A 27884-nucleotide genomic window follows, 5' to 3' on the forward strand; every position below is an offset into this window, starting at 1 on the left:
AGTATGGTACTCAAAATATAATCAGAATACTCATCAATTTCTACTGAGTTGTCCATCTTCCTTATTTATTGAAGAAATTTAATTAATAAAGTTGAGTTTACATTACTGAATGAAATACTGAATCCTCATTTTGTGAAGTGAAATAACTTGTTATTAGACTATGTAGCAAATCGTTTATACAGGGATACAAGTGGCCCCATTGCAACAATGAGATGTACAAGTCTTTATGTCGAAAGGAACTTTACAACTTTGGTGGGGGGGAGGACGGAATGGGAAGGGATTGGAATGGGAAACAAAGGAAGAGGTTACAATGCTTGATAAGAAATGTACTCATTATCTTGCCCATGTAAATATAACCCCTCTGAACATTATTTTCACAATAAAAAAATTGTAATGTCAGTGATTTTGCACAGTATTTTGTACTCCTTGCTAATTTTACTTAGGACATCAGAAAACTTTCACAACACATTTTCTCTTAAATGAAAAGAATGTATCCATGGTTGGATTCTTCTGTTGAAACAAAATTGGATGGATAAGAGACAAGGAGAAAGTAAATGCCACATAAAGGAGCAGTTCATGGATAAACAGAAGGTCAGAAGTAATTTAGAAGAGAACAAGGAACATGTATCCATATGAATATGTGTGTTACAATAAAACTTTATTCATGAGAAGCAGCCTGGAATTGTCACTTGAGTCATGTTTTTCTCAACTTCCTTCTCTGTGTGTGAGCGGGGAGGTGTATGTTTGGGTCTGGTATTGGGAATCAAATGCCTTATGTTTTTATCTTATTTTTGTAGCTTTAAAAAGGTTTGGGCATATTCTACCAAACATTAAGCATTTCATATCTATGGATGAAAATAAAATATCTGAGTTCATTAATATAATTTAAATTTAAAAAGGAAATAAATTATAAATGACAAAAGAGCATTTGGACAAAAGACTTTATGTGCCCACTTAAAACTAACGTAATGAAACTCTTTTTAAACTATAACCCCTCTGTACAATATCTTTATAATTACATGTATATGAAACAGAATATATATGTATATATATATACACTAGTATAATACAAAAATTTATAATATACAAAAATACAAAATACAAAAATTTAATAATATAATATGAATACAAAATAAATAATACAAAACTTTGAAAATGAATATATAGGACTGAAAAAATAGCATTTCTCTTGTCTATTTGGAACAAACTAATGCAGCTTCAAAGAAGGAAAATATTGGCCAAGAACAAAGTAAACTAAGTTGATGGTTGATGTGGATGAAGGAAAATCCACAAGCTTGGTAAGAACTGTATGAGGCAAAGAGTCAAGGGCTCAGGCTTCTAAAACTTTCATTTAAGATTGCATTGATCACCTATGCTGGAAAATGGGGACTAAGAGATTGAATGCTAGAATGACAGCTTATCAAATGCCACATACTAGATTAAAATGTCACTCCCAAGAAATGGACAGAAGTGTGATATATTTAAAATCAAATAAATAAGTTAAATCCATTCAGCAAAGTAGTCTAAACACCATCAATCACTAAACTGAAGAAGAAGCCAGGGAAACCATCAAAGTCCAAATAGTACCTAACACTAAATACCTAGGAATAAATGTAACCAAGGAAGATAAAGAGATCTAACTAAAACCATTAGTAATTAAAGAAAGTAGCAGACATAAGAAGAAAAAACTTCATTTGTCATAGATTGAGAAAAAGAATATTGTGAATATACCCATATCATTCCAAATGATAAATATATTAAAATCAATCCTTATAAACATCTCAAAGTCATTCATCATTGAAACATAAAATTACATCCTAAAGCTCATAAAGAAACACAAAAGATCCCCCAAAGCCAAAGCCATCTTAAGCAAAAAGAATAATGCAGGAGTTATTACAATACCAGAGTTCAATTTATACTACAGAGCCCTAGTCAGAGAGCCAGAATTTTCCTTGCCAATCTCATACATGAAGAACCACAACAATTTGAATTTGACAAAGGAGCCCACTACACACACACACAGACACACACACACACACATACACACACACACACATACACACACACACACACACATACACGGGATGAATAACTGTATAAAAGTCTAAAAACTGTATCTATACATGCAGAAGATGTAAAATAGGTAATTCTCTCTTTCCACCTGAATTAATGAAACTTCAAGAGGAGCAAACAGTTTATTACACTTATTTTTTTGTTACATTAAATAACTACAACGAGCTTTCAGCTTGTTGTGTCTATTTATGTATAACCTAATCAGGTCACCCCCCTTACAGTTACCTGCCAAGAAGGATGAAATTGTGTCATTTGAAGGACAATGAACAGATCTACAAAGCCTTATTTCCAGTGAGGGGCAAGCTCATGAGGACAAAGGAAACAAGTTTTTGGTAATATTGTATAGGTAGACCTAAACAGAAACCTAAGTACATACTGTGTACATACACAGAACTTGCTTGTATCATTGGACAATTAGAAGGAGATATGGGGAAGACAGAGAAAAATACTATCCAACTACATCATATATGTGCATGGATATGGGATAACTCTGTGAAAGCAGGAGGGTAGGAGAGTTGAGGAAAGAGACTAACATTTGAGCCCAGTAAATGTATAACATATGCATGAATGACGTTATCACAGGTAGACCTCTTTGCACAGTTACTGTACATTTCAAATGACTGATATGGATGTAACTGAGGAGCTGTCAATTGGAGGTAATAGATAGAGTGAGGAAGATGAATGTAGATGCTGAAGGTGACTGACCAAGGACAAAATGCTTCCTACACATATGGGAAATAGAGTCAAGAAACCTGTTGAAATTGTTTTGGAAAGGAGGACAATGGATGAGCATTATGGAGGGTGGGAGTCTGATTGGGGCAAATTCACACATATACATAGTCTCCAAATGATACCTTCTAGTAAAAATAATATATGCTATTAAAATGCTTGAAAGTAATGGATAAAATTCTTGTATACCACATACTACAAATAATTAGAGACATGTTGTAAACTCATTAGAAATTGTGTTTTTTTTGGAGCCACAAGAGTTTTCATGGTCATATTCAATTTACATAAAAATAGATCAGAAAATAAATAAGTTCCTGTGATTCCCACACTCCCCAACTCTGCCATTTCTCTAATAACATGTTGCATTAGTGAGCCGCATCACACTGTGCATGAGACATAACAACATGCCATTATGCTGTTCAGTACATTACTTACCTTTTATTTCAGTTTCTGCTTCACATTGCATGATCGTGGAAATGCATGTCATAGACTGCATCTGACACCACAGACTTGTGCAGACATTTCACTGCTCTGAAATGTCTCTGCTCTGTTTTTCTCGTGGATTCTGCACCCAATATATTGTGAGCAGAAGGAAATAGGGAGTTGTCTAAGGTTGTGGAGAGGAAGAAGGATTTCCTATCATTTGAATCATACAGATAGACACTTCCAATGTACCAATGCATCATGGGAATTTTCTTCAAACTTTCTCCTCACATCTTTTTTTTTTAAGTGAATATACTGTATAGAGAGGTTACAATTACATGGGCAAAGAATGAGTACATTTCCTATCAAGCATTGTTATCTCCTCTTTTGTTTCTCCTTCCCACCCTTTCCCATCTCCTCCCCACACCACCTCACCCCCCACCACTCCAGCCAAAGTTGTAAAGTTCATTTTTCCACATAACATATTGTACATCTCATTGTTGCAATGAGTCCAAATGTATCTCTATTAAAAAATTGTTTTTTCTCTTCCCCTCCACAAATTATAACAACATCAAATACAGAGAAAGCAGGGGGTTTACCTGGGGAAGGGACATACAACGCAACAAAGAAATCATATTATAGATATGTTAGAAACAATCACAAGAAAGAAAAAAACCAGTTGAATACTTATCTTGGGGTTCATTTCACCTAACATCAACTTATCTCATCTTTTCTGCTTGTCTCAGACATATACTAGTTATTGCAAATAAGGGAAACCATGGGACCTATGTTTCTTTGGGCCTGGCTACTTCACTTCATATGATTTTTCCAAGTTTTTCCTTTTCCTAACAAATGGGGCAATGTCATTATTTCTGATGAAGGCACAGAATTCCATTGTGTATATATACCACATTTTCTTGATCCATTCATCTACTGAGGGGCATCCGAGTTGATTCAATATTTTACCCATGATAAAAAATGCTGCAATAAACACAGTTGTGCTGGTGGCTGTAGTATGGTATGGTTTATGATCATTTGGGTAAATGCCCAAAAGTAGGATTGCTAGGTCATAGGGGAGCTCTATGTGGAGTCTTTTGAGGAACCTCCATACTACTTTCCACAGTGGTTCAAAAGTTTACCCACTCTCAACAATGCAGTAAGGTTCCCTACTGTCCACATCCCCTCTAGCATCTGCTGTTATTAGAGTTCTTGATTATAACCATTCTAACTGGGGTGAGAGGGTATCTCAATGTTGTTTTGATTTGCATTTCTTTTATAGCTAGGGAGGTTGAGCATTTTGCATGTCTATTGGCCATCCTTCTTTCCTCTTCGGAGAAGTTTCTCTTTAAATCTTTAGCCCACTTATTTATTGAGCAGTTGTTTCTTTGAGGATTTGTTTGGGGGGGTTAATTTTTGGGGGGTGTCCATTCGTGGAGCCTGAACTCTGGGCCTGGGTGCTGTCCCTCAGCTCTTCAGCTCAATGCTAGTGCTCTACCACTTGAGCCACAGTGCCACTTCCTGCTTTTTTCTATTTGCTTATGTGGTGCTGAGTAATCGAACCCAGGGCCTTATGCATTCAAGACAAACTCTCTACCACTGAGCCACCTTCCCAGCTCACAGATTTAATTTTTTGAGTTCTAGGGATGTTTTAGATATGAGACACTTTTCTGTTGTATGGCTAGTGAAGATCTTCTGCCAATATCTGGGCTTTCTATTGATCTTCCTAGCTATGTCCTTTGCCATGCAGAAGCTCTGCAATTTCATGCAATCCCATTTGTCCAAACTTTCTTTGCTTTCTTGTGTTTCTGGGTCTTTTATAAGAGAATTTCAGCCTGTGCCAAGGAGTCCTAGGGTTTGCCCGATTACATCCTGTAATTTTTTCAGAGTGTCTGCTTTGATTCCAAGGTCTTTGATCCATTCGCAATTGATTCTGATGCAAGGTGATCTACGGATCTAGCTTTAGTTTTCTGCAAGTGATTAACCAAATTTGCCAGCACCGTTTACTGAAGAGGATATCTTTCTTTTGTCAGCCACATGTGTCTCTTATAGAAACAGAAGGACGGCTGTTGTGTTTGGATCCAAGTCACTGTATGTCCTTTTATTGGAGAGTTAATTCCACTGATGTTGAGGGTTAGATCTGAAAGGTGTCTGGTAATGCCTGCTTTCTATTTCCTTCTAGGGGCTTTGACTACTATACTCTGATAAGGGGAAATTTCTTTGCCTACATTGTATTCTTGTTGATTTTATGTACAAAGGACAGCTTTAAATATTTTTTGGAGTGCTAGTTCAGTAGACATAAATCATTTCCATTTTTCTTTGTTATGATATATATCAATTTTTCCTTCAGTTATGAAGGAGAGTTTTGCTAAGTTCAGTATTCTTGGTTGATAATTCTTCATGGTAGTGTTTGGAACAGAGCATTCCAGGTTCTCCTTGTTTTCATGTTCTCAGCAGAAGAGCCTGTTCTTTTTCAGAAAGGTTATCAACTTTTTCTCTTTGACATATTTTAGGCTCCTTTCCTCGATCTCTACTATCATGTGTGAATTATAATGTGCCAATATGAAGATTTGTTCCAATCTGGGATTTTGAGTGTTCTAAATGCTTTGTGTATCTGAAAAGACCTTTGTTATGGAGATTGGGGAGTGTCTCTGCTAGGATCCTATAAACTATGTTCCCTATCCTCTTGACTGTCTGCTCTTCCCCCTTCTGGTTAAATATCAGCCTTAACATTGGTCTAGAGATGGAGTCTGGTAATTCCTATAGGCTTCTTTCTTCTTTCTCTACAATGACCTGCTGACATTCAATTAGATCTATTGTGTCTTCCAGATCTAAGACTCTGTCTACTGCTTATTTTATGGGGCTTTCTACATGATTGTTTAATTCTCTGTTTTCTGTTTTGGCCATTTCTAAGGCTTTCTGCATCTTAATTGAAGTTTTGTTTTAGAATGTCCAAAGACCTCTTTAAATCACTTGTATTTGCTGTCTCATGGAAACCTAATCCAACACACAACAGCTTTTGGCTACGGTGCATGTGGTAATTGAGAAAAGGCAAGCTCTATCTCCACTTGAATACTTTTCTGAATCTCATTCATGACAAATTCCATTCATGTCCTTACCTAATTCTATATACAACCATCAGACATCACATTCATGTTCCATTCAATTTGGGGTCATATTTGAATATATTCATTGGCAAATAAGCAAGTATTCAAACCATGAATGCAATGAGTTGTTTTTTTAAGTATGTTTTTTATTGTAAAAATACTGTACAGAGGGGTTACAGTTACATGAGCAAGGTAATGAGTATATTTCCTATCAAGCATTGTTACCTCCTCCTTTGTTTTTCCCCTACCATCCCTTCCCTCCTACCTCCACAACTATACCCCCTTTCCTTCCCTCCCTACTCCCCTCCCCACCTAAATTTTAAGTTTGTTTTTCAACATCATGTCTTGTGCATCTCATTGTTACAATGTGTAACCTGTGTCCCCATTTAAGCATTTTGTTTTTTCCATTTCCCTTCCAAGTTAGAGAAGTGTATATACAAGATTCTGGGTTTTGAAATACTTCTCAATTTTTATGCTCATTTAGCAGGTTTATCTTCAAGAAGTATCAGCTTGTTTGGGCCATGGCTTTTGCTATTGTGGAGATAAACAAAAACCCTGATCTTTTACATAACTTGACTGTGGGATTTGATATCTATGAGGTTGAATTAACGAGTTGGTCAACGTTTAAGAATCCCTTCATTTGGCTCTTTGGGAAGTATGAGATTCCAAACTTCTCCTGTATGAGAGACAGCAGGTCTATAGCAGTACTTACACGACCATCAGCAATAACATTAGACCAGATTGGGACATTGCTAGAACTCTACAGATTTCCACAGGTGAGGGTGGAAGGTGTGGAAGGAGATAAAAAATGTCTGATTTAGAGGGAGGAAATTGTGTTAAGGGGTAGCACATTAGAAAGGAAATGTAATCACAACCTTACTTATGTAACTACAACTTTGCTGTACATCACCTGGACAATAAAATTTTAAAAACATACCTGATTTGGTGCCACTTCAGGTGTTGATATCAAATAATAGGATTCATGTGCTTATCTGGATTTATGTACTTATCTAGTTTTGTGGTTTTTAAAAATAAGTACTCAAAGTTTATGAGATATTTATATTTCTACTGTTTGGAAAAGGAGAAGGAAGATTTGGAGTAGACAAATGAATAAATTATTCTTTGAAGCCTTACCTACTTTTTTAATGAGTCAGTAAGTGGAAGGAGACTTTGCAGTATAGAGATATATTGAGCAGGGTACTGATGGCCCACACCTGTAATCCTATCTACTTAGGAAACTTATACCTCCAATGAACATGCAACATGTAAAACATGAATGTGTAATGCAATTGGTGTTGCACTAGTGTTGAGGGAAAAAGCCAAGGGAAGTGGAAGAGGCCAAGTTTTTGCCCCTCTACTGTCATGTATGTACACACACACACACACACACACACACACACACACACACACTCATACACAATCACACACACAGGCAGGAAATTATGTTGAAGAAGTAAATCATGCTCAGGGCAAGAAGTGATAAATGCGTCTTCTGATATATGAAAGTTAGATCTGAAAACTGAACATTTAATACAAACTAAATATGGACAAGCATGTAGCCCCTTACATATTAAAATATACATGATCAGTCACTAAAGTACAGTATACATAGAGGTAGAATTCTTAGGTGAAACTTTTCTGATTTACTGACAGGATTAAATATGATCATACGAAAGCTGAACTATATATTGTATGAGTGAGTTAGATTATAAGAAAAAAGGCAGAGTAAGAGCGAATGGATGGATGGGGATAAACAACATAATATTCAATGTACATATGTGAAAATGGAATTAGGAAAGTCAGGGAGTGGATAAGGTTGATATTGATAGGAAGAGGTGAGGGAAATAAAACATCTATAGATGTTTTAAATACATTGATATGTTGTACAACTATTCAAAAACAATTCTTTGTTCAAAAACTAAAGCAAACCTACTTTCTCTCTACTTAAAGTGGTCCTAAACATACTTCAAGACTAGGATTGTGATGCATGGCAATCTTCTCATTCATTGAGTTTCCAATTTTCTTTCTCTTTAGTTTACTTTTGGACGTTTTGATCATGCCCTGAATGACCATCACAAGTTCCCTGCTCTCTATCAAATGGCCCCAAAGGACACATCAATAGCCACTGTAATGGTCTACTTACTGCTTCACTTCATCTGGAACTGGGTGGGACTGTTCACCTCACAAGATGAGAATGGTTCCTGGGTTCTGGCTGAATTGAAAGAAGAGATGGTCAGGAACCGAGTTTATGTAGCCTATGAGGTATTAATTTCAAGCCAATTCTTGTCACATTCAATCAGAGTCATGGCAGTTTATAATGAGATCAATAAAGCTTCTGCAACTGTTCTCATCATATATGGTGATAATCATTCACTGACAGCTGTAATGATTTTCTTTCTCCATTGTGGGGCTTGAACTCTGGGCTTGGGTGCTGTCCCTGCGCTTTTCAGCTCAAAGTGAGCGCTCTATGGCTAGAGCCACAGCACCACTTCCAGGTTTCTAGTGGTTTATTGGAGATAAGGGTCTCAAGGAGTTTCCGGCATGGGATGGTTTTCAACCATGATCCTGAGATCTCTGCCTCCTGAGTAGCTAGGATTACAGGCATGAGCCACCAACGACCGACAGCTTGAATGATTTTTACTGAGCAAGTTTTCACACAAGGGAAGGTTTGTATCATAAACTCACAGTGGGATTTCACTCTGTAAAGGACATATTTCATGCTAGTTTCATTGAATGTATCTCTTATTTTAGCACACCACAGTGTAGAAGTTTCTGGATTCACAGATTTTATCAAGGCAGTTAACCCTTCCAAATGCGCAAAAGAGATTTTTCTTGCTAGGATGTGTTTTCTCTTTTTTGATTGCTCAGATGCTGTCTAACTGTGTAACATGGGACAGTTGTCAACATGATACCTCTTTGGATTGGTTGCCTGGGCATATTTTTGGCATGATTATGTTTGGAAACAGTTACAATATATACAACTCTGTGTATGCTGTGGCCCAGGATCTCCATGAGATGCTTCTTCACCAAACAGAAGCTCAAACAGTGGGAAATAGAATAGGAACATTGCTTTCCTCTGTATAGAAAATTTCTTCTATGTTGGATGGCACACACCATGATCAAAGGCACATGCTAAAGGGGCTTCTTACTGTATAAATACTGATTAAGTATTAAACATTTAAAAATAAATAACACTAAATATTTCTGTATGTCTGCATGTGGGTTTGTATATGTATGCACATATTGTATACATATGCAGTATTTGTATATGTTGTATTCATAGGTCATACCTATGTCGGTTGCTGAATTTTATTAACATATATTTCATTATTTGAAGTAATTTGCTCAAATGTTATGCTTTTTACTTTATATTAACACAAACTAATGTACATGCAAAATTAATTGTATGTAGATTAACATCACAAAATAATATTTCAGCTGCCTTTCAAAACCCTACATAATCCTTGATGTTTAAATGGCTGTGTGACACTCCAGACATGCATGCAAATGCTCTTAAGAAAACAACAGTCAAATAAAAAGGACGAACTATATTCCACATTTCTACAAATTAATTTTGGCTAGTCCACAGGCTTGAACTCAGTGCCTTGGCTATGTCCCTAAGTCTCCCTGTTCTCATCCACTAGAGCACAGCACTGCTTCCTGCTTTTGTCTGAATAATTTATTGGAGGCAAGGTTCTCATGAACTTGTCTGTCCAGGGTGGCTTTGAAGCATGATCCTCTGATCTGAGCTTCCTGAGTAGCTAGAATTACAACTGTGAGCTACCACCACCCTGCTTATAAGTCACTTTAGTTACCAATAACCTCAACATGTTCATAACAAGCGTTTGAATACTGTAAAATAAGCTTTTTCCTACAAGATTCTTCAATCATAGCAAAGGATGCCCTGTTGAACAGAATTGTAAATATTTTTCATATGTGAGCCAGTTCATTCAAATAGTGCTATTAAAAATTTAACAAGCTAAAACTATAGAAATTCTTGAAATACAGTGCTGTGGTAAGCTACAGCAAAATGGTTTGTCTTTTTTTATTTATTTATTTTTTAAATTTTTATTTTTATTTTTTGTGAACATATTGTACAGAGGGGTTACAATTACATGGGCAAGATAATGAGTACATTTCTTATCAAGCATTGCAGCCTCCTCCTTTGTTTACCCTTCACATCCCTTCCCAGCCTCTCCCGCCCCCCAACCCTCTGTATAGTATTTTCACAATAAAAAAAAGAAATCTACTCATTATATTGCCCATGTAATTGTAACCCCTATATACAATATTTTCACAATTAAAAAAAAGATTATTTCTTGGAATGTTACCACTTCTTACAATCTGTTGAAACATGAACATTTTTATCTGTCACATGTCAAAATACTTAATATGATAAGGAAATCATTACTTATTTTTTCAAATCAGGTGACAGTGTGTTCTATATTATTTTTATTGACATATAGGCACAATTTCCCTCATTATTTTCTGCTCCAAATACATGTGTCTTCTGAAATCAATTAAATGTATTCAGGCATGCTTGAACCCAGGGCCTAGACTCTGCCCAGGATTTTCACTCAAGGCTCTTTTTCCACTTCAACCCCACATCAATTTCTAGCTTTTGTGTCTTTAACTGGAAATAAGAGTCTCATGGATTTTCTTGCTCAGGAAACTTCAAAACTCTTCTCACATTTACAATTCTAGTAAATAAATGACAGTGAAACCGACTATTGATTAATATTAATAAATATTTTAGAGCCGGGCGCTGGTGGCTCACGCCTGTAATCCTAGCTACTCAGGAGGCTGAGATCTGAGGATCGCGGTTCAAAGCCAGCCCGGGCAAGAAAGACCGTGAGACTCCTATCTCCAATAAACCACCAGAAAACCGGAAGTGGCGCTGTAGCTCAAGTGGTAGAGCGCTCGCCTTGAGCTGAAGAGCTGAGGGACAACGCCCAGGCCCAGAGTTCAAGCCCCACGACCGACAAAAAAATAAATAAATAAATAAATAAAAAATAAATATTTTAGTTGCAATGTCACAATGTATTGGCAAAAATATTTTGTGGATGATCTTCCTTGGAAGGCATGCTGTTTAACAAATGATGATAGTACAACTCCCTCAGTATGGTAAATAAGATATCCTCAAAATATGTAACAGGTTCTATTTAGATGTTTTATCTTTTTTATTTATTTTAAAATGCAATTACTAAACCTAAGTTAATAAAATTGTGTAAAACACTGAATCCTCATTTTTTGTTGGAAATTTTTTGGGAGAATATTTGATTTTAGAGCTTGTGCAAAATATTGTGCATTCTTTGCTATTTTAATCTTGGTTAGAATTTCAGTAAACTTACCCAACCATCTTTTTTCCTCAGTAAAGGATTGAAGACGATGTTTGGATGGATTGATGTGTTGAAGCTAGAGTATGGATGCCAGGCATGAAGAAAGGTATTGGCACATATAAGAAAAGTTCATAGATAAATAGAAGGAAAGAAGTAAGAAGAAAGGAAAATGTACCCATATGAAATTATTTTTCATTTTTTAAATTTAGTTTTATTTTATTTGTGAACGTACTGTACAGAGGAGTTACAATTACATTGGCAGGATAATGCGTACATATCTTACCAAGCATTGCAGCCTCCTCTTTGGTTAAACTTCACATCCCTTCCCAGCCTCCCCCCTCCCCCCCAATCCCAATCCTTCTCCTTCCCCCCCCCGCTACACCCCCCCCCCCCCCGCACCAACGTTGTAAAGCTCGTTTTGGACATGACAACTTGTACTTCTCATTGTTGCAACAGGTCCACCTGTATCCTTAACCAACTGGTTTTTCCCCATCTCCTCCACAAGTTATACTGACATCAAATATAGTGAAAGTAGGGGTTATACTGTGGGGGAGGGACATACAAAGCAACAAAGAGATAATCTTATAAATGCATTAGAAACACATGCATGAAAGAAAAAAACATCAAAATACACATCTAAGGGTTCATTTTCCTGACATCACATTATCTGACCTTTTCCACTTGACTCCTACACATATTAGATATTACAAATAAGAGAAACCATGGGACCTATGTTTCTTTGGGCCTGGCTTACTTCACTTAATATAATTTTTTCCAAGTTTTTCCATTTCCTAACAAATGGTGCAATGTCATTCTTTCTGATGGAGGCATAGAATTCCATTGTGTATATATACCACATTTCTTGATCCATTCATTTACTGAGGGGCATCTGGGTTGGTTCCATATCTCAGCTATGGTAAATAATGCTGCAATAAACATAGTTGTGCTGGTAGCTTTAGTGTGGTCTTGTTTGTAAACATTTGGGTAAATGCCCAAAAGTGGGATTGCTGGGTCATAGAGGAGCTCTATGTGAAGTCTTTTGAGGAACCTCCATACTGCTTTCCAAAGTGGTTGAACAAGTTTACATTCCACCAACAATGAAGTAAGGTTCCTTTCTGTCCACATCCCCTCCAGCATCTGTTGTTGTTAGAGTTCTTGATTTTTGCCTTTCTAACTGGAGTGAGGTGATATCTCAATGTTGTTTTGATTTGCATTTCTTTTATGGCTAGGGATGGTGAACATTTCTTCATGTGTCTATTCGCCATCCTTCTTTCTTCTCCAGAGAAGTTTCTCTTTAAGTCTTTGACCCATTTATTTATTGGGCAGTTGTTTCTTTGAGGTTTTGTTGTTGGGTGTTTTAATTTTTTGAGTTCCAAGTATATTTTAGAGATGAGACCCTTGTCCGTTGTATGGCTAGTAAAGATCTTCTCCCAATCCGTGGGCTTTCTATTGATCTTGCTAGCTATGTCATTTGCCCTGCAGAAGCTCTGCAACTTTATGCAATCCCATTTCTCCAACCTTTCTTTGATTTGTTGTGTTTCCAGGTCTCTATTCAGAAAATTTCGGCCTGAGCCAAGGAGACCTAGGGTTTCTCCTATTCCATCCTGTAATGTTTTCAGAGTGTCTGCTTTGACTTCAAGGTCTTTGATCCATTTGGAGTTGATTCTGGTGCAGGGTGATATATAAGGATCTAGCTTAAGTTTTCTACATGTAGTTAACCAATTTTGCCAGCACCATTTACTGAAGAGGTTGTCTTTCTTCCAGTCTATTGTTTTAGCTTCCTTATCGAAGATTAGATGGCTATAGGTCTGTAGGTTCATTTCTGGGTTTTCAATTCTATTCCATTGGTCCTGAGGTCTGTTCTTATGCCAATACCAAGCTGTTTTGATTACTATGGCTTTATAGTAGAGTTTGAAATTTGGTATTGATATTCCTCCAGCAGTGTTCTTTCCATTGAGGAGCGTTTTTGCTATTTGGGGTCTTTTATTGTTCCATATGAATTTTTGGATTGCCATTTCTATTTCCTTGAAGAATGAGGTTGGAATTTTGATAGGTATTGCGTTGAATTTGTAGATAGCCTTGGGAAGTATTGCCATTTTCACGATGTTAATCTTTCCAATCCAGAAGCATGGGAGGTTCTGTCATTTTCTAAGTTCTGTGTTGATTTCCTTTTTTAAGATTTTAAAGTTTTCATCTTAGAGGTCCTTCACTTATTTGGTTAAGTTAATTTCTAGGTATTTTATTTTTTGTGGGGCTATTACAAATGGAGTTGGTTTCCTAATTTCAGCCACACTTTTCTCATTGTTGGCATACAGAAAAGCCATTGATTTTGGGGGGTTAATTTTATACCCGGCTACTTTGCCAAAGTTTTGAATCAGCTTGAGTAATTTGGGAGTGGAGTCTATGGGATTCTTTAAATACAAGATCATGTCATCTGCAAAGAGGGAGAGTTTTATTTCTTCTTTCCCTAGTGGGTCCCCTTTATGTCTGCATCTTGTCTTATTGCTGTAGCTAGGCATTCTAATACTAGATTGAAGAGAAGTGGAGAGAGTGGGCATCCTTGTCTTGTTCCTGAGTTAAGAGGAAATGGCTTTAGTTTTTCACCACTGAGTATAATTCTGGCTGTAGGTTTGTCATATACAGCCTTTATTGTTTTGAGGAATGTTCCATGGATTCCTAAGTTTTCCAAAACCTTCATCAAAAAGGGGTGATGTATCTTGTCAAATGCTTTTTCTGCATCTATTGAGATAACCATGTGCTTCTTATTCTTGCTCCATGTGCTGCTGAGAAAAAGGTGTATTCTGATGCTGGTGGGTGAAATGTTCGGTAGATGTCTGTTAAGTCTAGTTGATCTATGCAGCTGTTTAGATCTGCGGTTACTCTGTTGAGTTTTTGCTGAGTTGATCTATCTAGTGGGGAGAGTGGTGTGTTAAAATCCCCCACAATTAATATCTTTGGATCTATATGGGATTTGAGGGAAAGTAGTGTTCCTTTGATAAATTTGGGTGCTCCATTGTTTGGCGAATAGATATTTAGAATTGTAATATCCTCCTGAAGGAGAGATCCTTTAATTAGTATGTAGCGACCTTCTTTATCTCTTCTCATAAATTTTAGTTTGAAGTCTATTTTATCTGATATTAGGATTGCAACTCCAACCTGTTTATGGGGGCCGTTTGCTTGGTAGATTTTGTTCCAGCCTTTAACATTGGAAATGTGTTTGTTTTTACGGGCAAGATGTGACTCCTGTAGGCAGCAGATAGAATGGTCTTGTTTTTTAATCCAACTAGACAGTCTATGTCACTTAATTGGAGAGTTCAATCCGTTAACGTTCAGAGATAGGACTGAGAGGTATTTGGGTGTTCCTGCCATGTTATCCACCTTCTTGGGGGCTGCAAAACCTGGGTTCTTCCTATGGTTCTTGGATTCTCAGTTTAGGTGCAGTTTCTTGGCCTTTGTTGCGGTCTTGTTGGTTTTCTTTGTGTAGGACATCCTTAAGAATCTTTTGTAGGGCTGGTTTGGTGGAGATGTATTGTTTCAATTTTTCTTTGCTATGGAAGGTTTTTATTTGGCCTTCAGTTATGAAGGAGAGTTTAGCTGGGTACAGTATTCTTGGTTGATAGTTGTTTGTTTTTAGGGCATGGCATACATCATTCCAGGCTCTTCTTGCTTTGATTGTCTCTGCTGAGAAATCTGAGGTGAATCTAATTAGTTTCCTTTTATAGGTGATTAACCTTTCCTCCTTGAAAGCTTTAAGGATCTTTTCCTTGTTCTGAGTTGACCCTGTGTGGATTATAATGTGACGGTGGGATGTCCTATTCTGGTCTGGTCTATTTGGGGTTCTAAAAGCTTCTTGTACTTGAATAGGCTTATCTTTTTGTATGTTTGGGAAGTTCTCTGCTAGGATCCTGTTAAACAAATTTCCTAGACCATTAACTTCTCTTTCTAGGTGCTCCTCTACACCCATTATCCTTAGATTAGGCCATCTGATGGTGTCTTCCAGGTGTTGGATAGATCTATCATATTTCTTGGACTTGTCTTGGATGGTTGTATGTTCTTTCTCTATAATATCTAGGCTGTCTTCAATCCCTGAGATTCGATCTTCTGCATGGTCTAACCTGCTGTCAAGACTCTCTACTTTGTTTTTTATTTCTTTTCCTTCTAATTGGTCAGCTTTGATGGCTTCCAGTTCTTTGTTGAAGCTCTGTTTTAGGTCTTGTATGAATTTCTTTACTTCCTTATTTTGGTGTTCAGTGTTTGTTCTCAAATCACTTAGTTGATTGGTTATGGTTTCTTTGGACTCCCATTCCTTCTGTTGGGTTCCATTCAGCATTCCCTTTGTGGTCTCCCTGACTTCCTTCAGCTCTTTGTTAATGGATTCCATGAATGCCTTTAGTGATCTTTGTGTATTCTCTACCTGGTCTCTCAATTCCTGTATTACTCTTTGATTAGCTTCCTCTCGTTCCTGGGATTCCTGCAGTTATCTTTCCTCCCGTTCATGCGATTCCTGTAGTTCTCTTTGAGTGTTCTCAGCCTGCTCACGCCATTCCCCCCTTTCTCTTTGAGTATTCTCAAGTTGTTCACGCAAATCCTGTATCAGTTTTTGAGTAGTTTCCTCACACTTATGATATTCCTGTATAAACTTTTGGGATGCCTCCTCTCTCTCCCTATCACTCTCATACAGAGTCCTTTGTAAGTTGTCAAACTTCTCATTTATCATGTTTGCCACCAGTGTTTGTAGAGCTATTGGAGAACTCTCCTCTGGATTGTTCATTATCTGTTCTGACCCCTGATTATCAAGATTGGGAACTGAGATACCCGGATTTGCTATTTTTCTTGTGTTTTTCCAGCTTACTCTGCCAATTTGAGATGAAAATAGCACCAGTTTTGTGTTAGAACACTATCTTAAGGCAATCATCAACCAACGTTTGCATTTATACAGTCAATAGTCTAAAGATACAATCTAGTTCAACAGATACATCTATTCAACATCAAATAAATATATGTTAATGGGCTTCGAACCGCAGAGAATTTGGAAAACCAGAAATTTTTAGGGTTAGGGAGAGATGTGGGTAAAAAATAGGAATAGATTGGTGTGGGGAGGCACAGGGAGAGTTAACTATGTCCTAATCTCAATGCAGGAAATAGGTTGGATAGGATGCAAGTAGAGAGAGAGAAAAAGAAGAAAGGGAAAGGGAAATGAAAAGAGACCAGAAAAAAAATAGAAACGTAAAAATTAATATAGTTATGGAGATTGAAAGACCATCTATTTAGAGAGGAATGTGAATATATTGAGCAAACAGGAGGGAGATAGAGGAGATTAGAAAAACTTAAAAAAATGCTTAAAATATTATATAGGCATAAAGAGGTAGTACTGCTATTAAGGAATTTAAGTCTCAGAGGTTTTGGATTGAGTAATAAATTTGTGGATTAAGTGTGTACACAATGGAGGATAGGGTCTACTAGTTAACTATGGGTTTATCTGAGGATGTACATGACAAGAGTTAAGTCACATACAGAACAACAAAGAGAGGAAAAGGTGAAAAGGATAAGAAAGGGAGAAAAAAAGATCAGAAGTTCAGTAGAGCTAGACAAAAAACAAAAAGATAATTAAGAAAGAAAGAAAAAGAGAAAGAAGACAAGAAAAGAAAGGAAAACGCACATTCACGTACTCCTAAAATAAAAATTATAAGAGGGAAAAAAAAGTTACTGGAAAACAATTATTTTTTCAAAAAAGGCAAAAATTAAAGATTAATAAAAGTTTTAGAAAAGGAAAAAAATTTTTTTATATATATAAGGTACCAAAAAAAAAAAAAAAAGAAAAAAGAAAAGTAGAACAAGAAAAAAAAAAGTTCTTTGATTTTTTTTTTGATTTTTTTTGGGAGGGGTGGGAAGAATCCTGTATCTCCCTTTTGTCTGTAACCAGCCTCTTGTTGGAGTCTCTGGTCAGCTTGAGGTCCTGTGGCTTGATTGGTTTCTTAAGTCAGTTTGTTCGAACAGGCAGAAAAATGCTCTGCTGTACCCAAGATTTTGAGATCCTCCTCCCAGGTTAGTTTAATGGGAGGGTGATCTGCTTTGAGAATCACAAAAGAGGGGGATGCAGTGATGAGGCTAGGTTCTGGTAGAGTTGAGGCCTTTCAACAAACAGTAGCTTTTCCCTGGGGCTATTTTGTGAAAAACTTACAGAGCCCAGCCTGGAGCCATTCTCAGGGTTTCTGTTTTTCAATTGATTGTGAGGCTGCTAGAGGGAGGGGCAGCCTCTGGCTCTGGTTACCCAGTGAGGAAAGCCACTCCAATGGCTGGTGCCTGAGCTGGGTGACTTTTCCCTGGATGGAGCTGAGTCTGGCAGGTCACTTCACCGTCAAGTTCTTGTGACCTGCTAAATGACTCGTTTTATTCCAAGGCCTGAGTTGGAGCTGGCTGCTCCTCCGAGCTTTGTCGGTATCCAAGATGGAGATCACTGGTGCTGGGGGGGGAGGGGTGGCCTTCCCTCCTCTGCTCCCTGAGAAGGAGTGAGGACGTCGGGCTTCTACTCACGCCGAGTCTTGGATCCTGGGTCATCTCTGGTCTGCAAACTGCAGGATGAAGATGTCCGCTCCTTGTCGGTTCTTGCTGGTGTTGAGTAGAATCCTCTCGTCTGCTGCATCTGGCTCCTTAGTCCCGGACTCTCTGTGTGAGCGCTCAGGTCGACCCTGCCGCCACCGCGGCGGCTGCTGTCAGGCGCTCAGATGTGTCTCCTTGTCTTGGCTTCGCCTCTCTTGTCTAACTCTCTGTCCTGTGATGGCACACTTGGTGTGATTCTCTGGCTTAGGAATGTTCACTGGAACTCTAAAACTGCTTTCTATGTGAGAGCTTCTTCAGATTCCAGCTTCTCCTCCGCCATCTTCCCGGAACTCCTCGAAATTATTTTTCTTTCATGTAACAATAAAACCTTACTCATAAGTAGTAGTCGCCCTTTTGGCCACATCTTATCCAATATCTGTTGTTATTACATTTCTTGATTTTAGCCAGTCTAAGTGGGGTAAGATGGAATCCCAATGTTATTTTTATTTGCCCTTTTTATTGCCAGAGAAGTTGAGCTATTCTTCCTATGTCTATTGGCCATTCTTGTTTCCTCTGAAGAGAAGTCTCCTTTAAGTCTTTAGCCCACTTATTAATGGGGCAGTTGTTTCTTTGAGGATTTGTTTTTGCGGGATTTATTTATTTATTTTTTATTTTGACATGTGCTAAGGAACCCTAGTGTTTCTTCTATTCCTTTCTTTAATAATTTCAGTTTGTCTGCTTTTACTTTGAGGTTGTTGATACATTTGGAGTTGATTCTGGTGCAGGGTGTATAAAAGGATCAATTTTGTTGGTACCATGTACTGAAGAAGCTGTCTTTCTTTTATTCTATTCCTATTCAGTCTTTTTATTGCATTTGAGTTATGGATAGCTTCTTCTACTTCACTAAAGAATGAGGTTGGAATATTGATGGGCATTGCATTGAAAGCAGTATGGAGGTACATCAAAAGACTAAACAGAGCTCTCCTATGACATAGCATTCCCAATTCTGGGCATTTACCCAAATGACCACAAACAAGGCCATACTAAAGGTACCAGCACAACTACATTAATCACGGTATTATTTACCATATGTAAGGTTTGGAACCAACCCAGATTCCCCTCAATTGATGAATGGATCAAGGAAATGTTATATATATATATATATATATATATATATATATATATATATATATATATAATATGTATATACATTTACATTATAGGAATTCTATGCTTCTGTCAGAAAAAAGTGATTCCTCCTCATTTGTAAAGTAATGCATTAGTGTATATACACACATGCATACACACACACACACACACACATATATATACATGTATATAGGGTAATCTTATCAGATGAGCTGAAAAGCTCAAAAGCTATGTACATATGTCCATATACAATGATTCTAAGTAAAATGTACCCCAAGATATTAATACAAGAGGTCTCATTTCCTTGTTATTGTTCCAAATATACTATGATATTTGTTTGTTTCTTTTGTATGTTCTTCCTGTTATGGTATATCCCCTGATGTGACTGTATTTGATTTTGGTACCCTGCTTTTTGTATTTACATTTGTCTAAACTGGGTAGGGGAAGCAGAATAACAAAAGGCTGAAACATGACATAGCATGACCCATTTTGACATCCATACCCACAGGACAGTATACTGGAAACAAACTTTACAACTTTGGGCTGGGGAATACAGTGGGGTGGGGAGCAATGTGGGAGGGGGAGGGAAGGGATAGTGGGAGAACAACAAGAGTAGAGGCAATAATTATTGACAAGCAATGTACTCATTGCCTTACTAATGTAACTAACCCCTCTGTACAGCATGTTCAATAAAATAAAATTTTAAAAAAGAAATGTATTCACTATCTTATTTATGTAAATATAACCCCTTTTCACATAATCTTGACAATAAAAATTTGAAACAAACCAAAAAAATAAAAATATATAAAAAATCCTCTGTCCAGCTAAAACATGGTAGTAAGAATTTACAAAATAAGTGATATATATTGCAATGAATGTACAACTGTAAAAGATCAGTGGCAATCTCATAGAAAGATTTTTCTTTCCTCATACATTTTTTATCAGTCGTGGGGACTAAAATCTCGGTCTGGGTGCTTTCCCTGAGCTCTTCAGCTCAAGCTAGTGCTCTACCACTTGAGCCACAGTGCCACTTATGCCTTTTTCTGCTTATGTGGTGCTGAGGAAATGCACCTAGGGTGTCACGCATGCAAGGCAAGCACTCTACCCCTGAGTCACCTTTCCAGTTCTCCTCCTACATTGTTAAAGAAGAAATGATGTATGTTTTCTGTTACCTAGTGCATGATTGTGAACAAGTGTACCAAAATACACATCCAACATTGCAGCACGATGTAGAGTATGTTCACTTCCCTGAAGGATCACTATTCTCCAGATCCACTAAAGTCTCTGCACGGAATTTGGGTCTAACATATGTTGACAAGTAGAAAACATAGAGTTTCTTTTGATATTGATTTATGTTTGTGGTACAGAAAAATTTCCTTTACTACCAAATATTCTCAAACCAGTGCATCATGTTTGAAGGTAAAATGCTATCATGCAAAAGTGGAACTCATTTTCAGCATTGACCATGGGTTTTGACATGTAATTGTTTCAGTAATATCATTGCTTCCCCAGGCAATAGTAAATGGTTGTATTTCTGGAGGCATTTGCACATGGAATTCTACCACCAACATTCTGTGACTGTAATGGACATTGTGTGTGGGAATCAACCGTCTGGGTATGATGCTCTCAGAACATCTCACAGACATCTCACAGGCATAGACTTTGTGTAGACAATTCAGCATACACAGCACATGGCATCCTCTGAGGCAATCAGGTGCATCATCCCAAATGGCTTTCATGGAAATAGTTTTATGCCAGACATTGTACCAACAATTTTCCAAGCTAACTCCAACTCTCTGACCTCACTCTCTGTGGTCTTGGATAAAATCATAGCACCTGGAGTAAAGAAGGCAAATCCATGCATCTTTTCCAACTCATGTTTTTCTCCTGAATGAAGGTCACAGATGTAGAGCCTCAGGGAAGAGTTTTAAACATTAATTCAGGGAACTCACAAGAGGTTTTGATTAAAATGGAGCTACAGTGTAAATCTCTTTCAATAAAAAGGCACACATGCATACATTGAAATATAAATGATCATACATGCCTAACATATGGGATTCACATTTTGGAATTTTGGGAGAGGCTTCAAGGATGTTCTATTTGATTTTCACACTCCTTCTCCAGCTTCCCGTCCTGGTCAGGTCCTTGGCTGGCACTAGCTGCTTCTCTACTATGAAGCACCGAGCACACATGGATGGAGATGTGATAATTGCGGGATTTTTCCCTCTCAACACTTTGGGAAAAGATCATAGTAAGAGTGAAGATTCCAGGCAAGAGGAGCACACACCGTAAGTAATGCATCATTTTATTCCCATTTTCTCTTTTGTTCTGAGGATTGGCAATGGATGAGGAAACTCTGGGTGCCCACATCAATGATGTCTGTCCTTATCCACTGACCTCCATCCCTATTGCATCTGGAGCAGCTCAATTTCATTATTTTGTTTTACATCAACTGTTGAGTGATTTTCTTCTCGCAGTAGGAAACAAGTCTTTTTCCTTCTATGTAGCTTCTCCTTTACAAGTCAGTAAATTCTTCACTTTACTCCAGCATGCCTATATTTCCTCCTTTTCAGCTGTCATTGCAGCAAATGAGGTGACGTTATTACAATAAACCTGAGTCACTGTCATGAGCTCTGTACTAAAATGCTGAAACCCATTTTCCTCCTTCCCAGGCCAGTAGGGTGAGAAATTGTCTTTAATAACACCTGTATTTTGAGTACATTGATAAAATTTCTTATGGTAGGCTCATGACTCATGCCCATAATTCTATCTACTCATACTCATGATATCTGAGGATTGAGGTTTGAAGCCAGCCCAGGCTGGAAAATCTGTGAGACATTTATCTACAATCAACAAGCCAAAAGCTGAAAGTGAAGCTGTGGCTGAGTTACAGCGTGTTAGCCTGGAGCACAAAAGCTCAAAGATACTGTTCAGGAGCTCATTTCATGCTATGGGGCTCTCTCTCTCTCTCTCTCTCTCTCTCTCTCTCTCTCTCTCTCTCTCTCTCTCTCTCTCTCTCTCTCTCTCTCTCTCTCTCTCTCTCTCTCTCTCTTTCTCTCTCTCTCTCTCTCTCTCTGTCTTCTCTGTCTCTCTCTCTTACACACACACAAATGAACACACACACACACACACACACACAAGTTCTTATTGTAGGCAAGTAGTTACTGTTTCAAAATAAACATTGGTTGTGTTTTAAGTCAGATATATTGCACAACACATGTTTTAACAGACAGGATAGCATTTTAAAGATCACTTATAAGAGAATTTAATCTCCCCAGGATGAATTCTAGTTTCTTTGTGCTCATGCAAGTTCTTGCCTTTTTGTCCATAACACATAGTCTATTTAATAAGTGGCTATACTAAAAAGATAAGAAAAGAAAATGACCACACAGCATGAAGAAATTCTAGCAAACTATCTAAAAATGCCACTGGGTCTATCATTTGCACTTGTTTTTCAATTGTTGGTGTGAGAAGTATACACTGGTGTAGCTGCCCACAATTGAGAGCAGTGATCCCAGGATAGCAATTACTCTCTTCCATGCTATATATGATATATGTCTTTATCTTATTTGTCATTGGTATGTTTTTCTTTCTTTCTTTTGTGCTGATGCTGGGAAGTCAAGTCTTGGGCGCTGTCTGTCACTAAACATTTCAACTTAAGGCTAGTGTTCTAGCACTTGAGCCACAGCTCCACTCGTGGCACTTTTTGGTAGTTAAATAGAGATAAAAGTCTCATAAACATCCCTCCTCAACCTGGCTTCTAACCACAATCCTCAGATCACAGCCTCTTCAGTAATTAAGACTACAGGAATGAATCACTAGTACCTGTCTTACCTTATTCTTTGTGTTCCCCACTATTTACCCACATTCAGATGATTTTCATTTTCTTAATTTCCCAAAATATATTTGAGTATTTGTCTTAAGGTGTTAATATAGACACATTGGGTAGTATAGTTAAAGCAAATGGGCATTCTTAGCTACACACAGATACAAAACAAAGTCTGGTCTGATTTAGTAATATTGTATCTATGCTATTGACTACAAATAACAAATTTATCCATTAAATTTTTCTTGCAGATAAGTTACTTTTAGTCACATCCTTGCCAGCATTTCTTATAGTTTTATTGATAATGGTTAATCTAACTAGGGTGAAGTGAAATGAAAGTGTTTTTTGATTTTCATTTCCTTTATGACCAGGGTTGATGAACACTTTTCATGTGTCTATAGGCCATGCTTATTTCTTCTTCTGAGAAATCTCTCTTTAAGTCATTAGCTCATTAATTTCTGGGATTGTTTTTTCTTTAAGGGCTTTAAGGATATTTTGTATATGAAACTCTTCTTGATGGATAGCTGGTAGAACAAAAATCTCCCATTCTGTGATCTTTCTATTAAGTTTGTTATCTATGCCCTTTGCAGGACAGAAAGTTTTATGTGCCATGAACACTCATTTATCAATTCTGTTGTTCATTTGTTCTGATACTGGTATTTTCTGCAGAAAATTCTGATTTGTTCTTATGAGCCCAACATTTCCTCTACTCTTTCCTATGAGTTTCATGATTTCTGGCTTTACATTGAAATTGTTGATCCATTTTGAATTGATGTGGGTACTAGATGATGGATTTATGGACATGTAATTTCAGTTTTCTATACATCGATGTACAGTTTTTTCAGCATCACTTTTTCAGCCTAAAATTTTGGCTCTTTTACTGAATATCAGGGAGCTATCAGTCTTTGTGTTTCTTTCTGGGACTTCTATTCTCTTCTATTAATTCTCTGGTCTACCATTTATTCAATACCAACCTGTCATCATTACTATGGCTCTGTAATAGAGTTTGAAGTTTGATAAAGCAATTCGTCCACCACTTTTCTGACGACTAAGTATGGCTTTGGTGTTTGTCCTTTTATTATCCATTGATTTTTGGATTGTTTTCTCTCTCTATTTGAAGAAATTTGCTGGGATTTTTATTGATATTGCTTTAAATTTGTAAATTGCTTTAGGTAGTATTGTGATTTTCCACAAGGCTAATGTTTCTAATTAAGGACCATAAACTATCTTTCCAGCTGCTTAAGGTTTCTTCAATTTCCTTCTTCAAATATTTAAAGTTTTCACTATGGAGATCCTTCACTTATTGCTTAATTTCCAGGTAATTTATAATTTTGAGACAATTGCAAATGAGGTCGCTTTTCTAATCTCAGCCTTGACCAACAGCCTAAACAAAGGCAATTCTTTTTGGGGGTTGATTTCATACCTAGGTATGTTGCCAATGTTCCAGGTCAATTCTAATAGCTTAGGAGAGAAGTTTTTGGAGTCCCTTCAATACAGTATAATGTCATCTGTCCAAAGGGTCAGTTTTACTTCTTGCTTCCGCATTTGGTTCCCCTAAGTGCTTTTATCTTGCTTACCCCTCTTGCTGGGAATTCCAATACTCTGTTGAAGAGGAACAGAGAGAACGGATATCCTTATCATGTTACTGATTTTAGGGAAAATTGCTTTAATTGCTGAACATTGAGCATAATGCTGGCTGTAGGTTTGTCATATACAGCTTTTTTATACTGAGGAATGTTCCAAGTATTCCTACCTCCTTCCAAGTTTTTATCACAAAGGAAATTTGGATCTTATCAAAGGCTTTTTCTGCATCTATCAAGATGATCATTTGTTGCTTACCCATGCTTCTGGTGGTCTGTTGTTATATGTTAACCAGATGAGCATTCCTGGGACAAATCGAGTTTCATCATAGTGTATAAATTTTCTCATTAATATTTGTCTTCTATTTGCCAGTATTTTGTTGAGAACTGTAATGTTCATATATGAGATGAATCTGAAATTGTTTTAACAACCTGCATTTCTCTGGTTTCCATAGAATGGTGTTCTCTTACTTTCTATTTCATGAAGAGTTTGAGAATAAATGATAATTCTCCTTTATAAGTTTTTTAGAATTCAGTTGTAAAACCATCTGGTCCTGAGTTTTTCCTGGCAGGGAGTTTTGTTATTGCCAATTAAATCTCATTGTTTGTGATGGGTCAGTTTATTCATTTCATTTTATTTATTTGGTTTTATTTTATTCTCACTGTAAAGATAGCATACAGAAGGTTAGTTACATGAGTTAAGTAATCTGTAAGGAGGACAATTCTTTTATACCATGTCTCTCCTACTCTTTTCCTCCTGTCTTCAGCCACAAGATGGCCAGTTCATTTTGAACATAGTGTCTAGAGAGTATCACTGTTGTACTTGTTCAGCCTTGTTCCACCATTTATGTACCTTCTCTTATCCTCCCCAATACAAACAAACAAAACAAAACATAAAGAGATTAACAAACAATAACAATGACAAATAAAAATGTCCTTTGTTTCTTTTTCTTGGAGTTCACTTCACAATATATTATTTTACATGGTCATCTGTCCACATCTATTGAGTTCTCATCTACCACTCCAGTGCATATCCTCCCTTGGCCTCTGTATGTTAATGTCTAGGGTGCCATAAAATTTATCATCTCTCAGTATGTGTGTTTATAAATACACACACACACACACACACACACACACACACACACACACACACACACACACATATATATGTGTTTAATTGTAGGTTTATATACATAACCTAATTATAGAAAATGAGATAAAACATGGAGTCTGTATTCTCTGGCTGTGGCTTAATATAATTTTTTGAAGTCTTTCCCTTTCCTGATGAATGGTATAGTATTTTTGTTTTATGTTGGATGAGTAGTATTCCATTGTGTATATATACCACATTTTTTTGTTCTATTTTTCCATTGAGGGACATCTACATTGTATCCATATCTAGGCTGTGGTAAACAATGCTGCAATAAACATGGTTGTGATTTTGGCTTTAGTGTGACCTGATTTGTGATCCATTAGCTCAATGTCCAGTAGTGGAATTATTGGGTCATAGGGAAGCTCTATTTTCAATCTTTGAATGATCTTCTATACTGCTCTCCAGAGTGGTTGAATAAGTTTACATTCCTACCAACAGTTTCATTGGATGCCATTTTGGACACATTTGTCAACATTTGTTGTTAGTTGTCCTGATAAAGGGTCTATTTGGAGGGAGGTAGAATCTCAGTATTATTTTGATTTGCTCTTCTCTTATGGCTAGAGATGTTGAACACTTGTTCATGTGTCTGTTAGCCATTCTTTTTTCTTCCTTTGAGAGGTCTCTCTTTAAATCTTTAGCCCAATTATTGATTAGGTAGTAGAGTTTTGGAGGTTTCTTTGGCGGGGGATAATTTTTTAGCTCTATGTAAAATTTAGATATGAGGCTTTTATCTGATGTGTAGCAAATGAAGATTTTATCCCAATCTGTGGGCTATTTATCTTGTTAGCTATGACCTTTGCTAATCAGAAACTCCTCCCTTGATACAGTCCCACTTATCCAGTCTTCCTTTGACTTGTTGTGCTTGGAGATCTTTGTTTAGGAAGTTTTACCCCATTTCTGGAGGGCTTAGGATTTCCCCTACCCTTTCTGTAGTATTTGCAACCTAACCACCCTTAAGTTGAGGTCTTTCATCCACTTAAAAGTTGATTCTGGTGCAAGATGATATGTATATAGCTAGCTTCAGTTTTCTGCATATGGATACTCAATTTGTCTAGCACCATTTCTGTAAGAGGGTATGTTTCTTCCAAGCTGTGTTTTTGGATCCCTTATCAAATATTAGGTGGCTATATGTTTGTGGGATAGTTTCTGTGTTTTGTATTCCATCATTTTTGTCCTCAGGCCTATTCTTGTGACAGTACTAAACTATTTCTTTACTATTTCCTTACTAAAGCTTGAAGACTGATACTGGTATTCTTCCAGGTTCTTCCTACTATGGATTGATTTTGTTGTCCTGGGTCTTTCCATATTCCATATGAATGTTTGGATTGATATCTCTATTTCTTTGAAAAATGTTTCTGGGATTTTAATGGGGATTGCATTTAATTTGTAGATTCCTCTGTGCTCAATTGTGATTTTCAAAATATTAATCTAGCAAATCAGGAGCACAGGATATTTTCCCATTTTGTTAAGTATGCTTCAATTTCTAACTCAGAATCTTGAAGTTTTCACAATACAGATCCTTCTCATCTTCTATGAAGTAAATTCCAAATATATTATTTTTTGTGAAGCCATTACAAATGATGTTTCTTTCTGATTTCAACATTGTTGGCAATTTCAACATTGGAAGGCGACTGATTTTTGTAGGTTGATTTTATAACCCACTACTTTGCCAAAGTTTTAAATCAACTCAAGTAGCTTGGGATAAGAATCTACAGAATTCTTTAAATAGAGGATCATATCATCGGCAAATGAGGATAGCTTTACTTTTTCTTCTATTTGGATCCCCTTTATTTGTTCCTTTTCTGTCTTTTCTCTTGGAAGCAATTCCAGAACTATGCTAAAGAGAAATGAAAAGAGTGGGTATCCTTGTCTAGTTCCTGATTCTAGAGGGAATTGTTTAAAGATTTTTCCATTACATATAATGCTGGCACTAATTTGTCATATAGAGCATTTATTATATTGAGGAAC

At 37.0% G+C, this 27884-nt stretch overlaps 1 protein-coding gene across 1 annotated transcript in view; it reads left to right on the forward strand.

Annotated features, from left to right (window-relative positions):
* The first annotated feature begins 1262 nt into the window (after positions 1-1262).
* Positions 1263-27884, forward strand: part of LOC138814262 (vomeronasal type-2 receptor 116-like) — a 36290-nt gene continuing 9668 nt past the window's right edge. Inside the window, exons 1-5 of the mRNA XM_070003266.1 lie at positions 1263-1298; positions 5110-5165; positions 6817-7105; positions 8364-8591; positions 21482-21645. Of these exons, the coding sequence (XP_069859367.1) occupies positions 1263-1298; positions 5110-5165; positions 6817-7105; positions 8364-8591; positions 21482-21645 (773 nt within the window). The remainder of the gene's footprint in view (positions 1299-5109; positions 5166-6816; positions 7106-8363; positions 8592-21481; positions 21646-27884) is intronic.

The sequence above is a fragment of the Dipodomys merriami genome, unplaced genomic scaffold (assembly GCF_024711535.1).
Source record: "Dipodomys merriami isolate MVZ:Mamm:240054 unplaced genomic scaffold, mDipMer1.0.p SCAF_6, whole genome shotgun sequence".
Classification (NCBI taxonomy): domain Eukaryota; kingdom Metazoa; phylum Chordata; class Mammalia; order Rodentia; family Heteromyidae; genus Dipodomys; species Dipodomys merriami.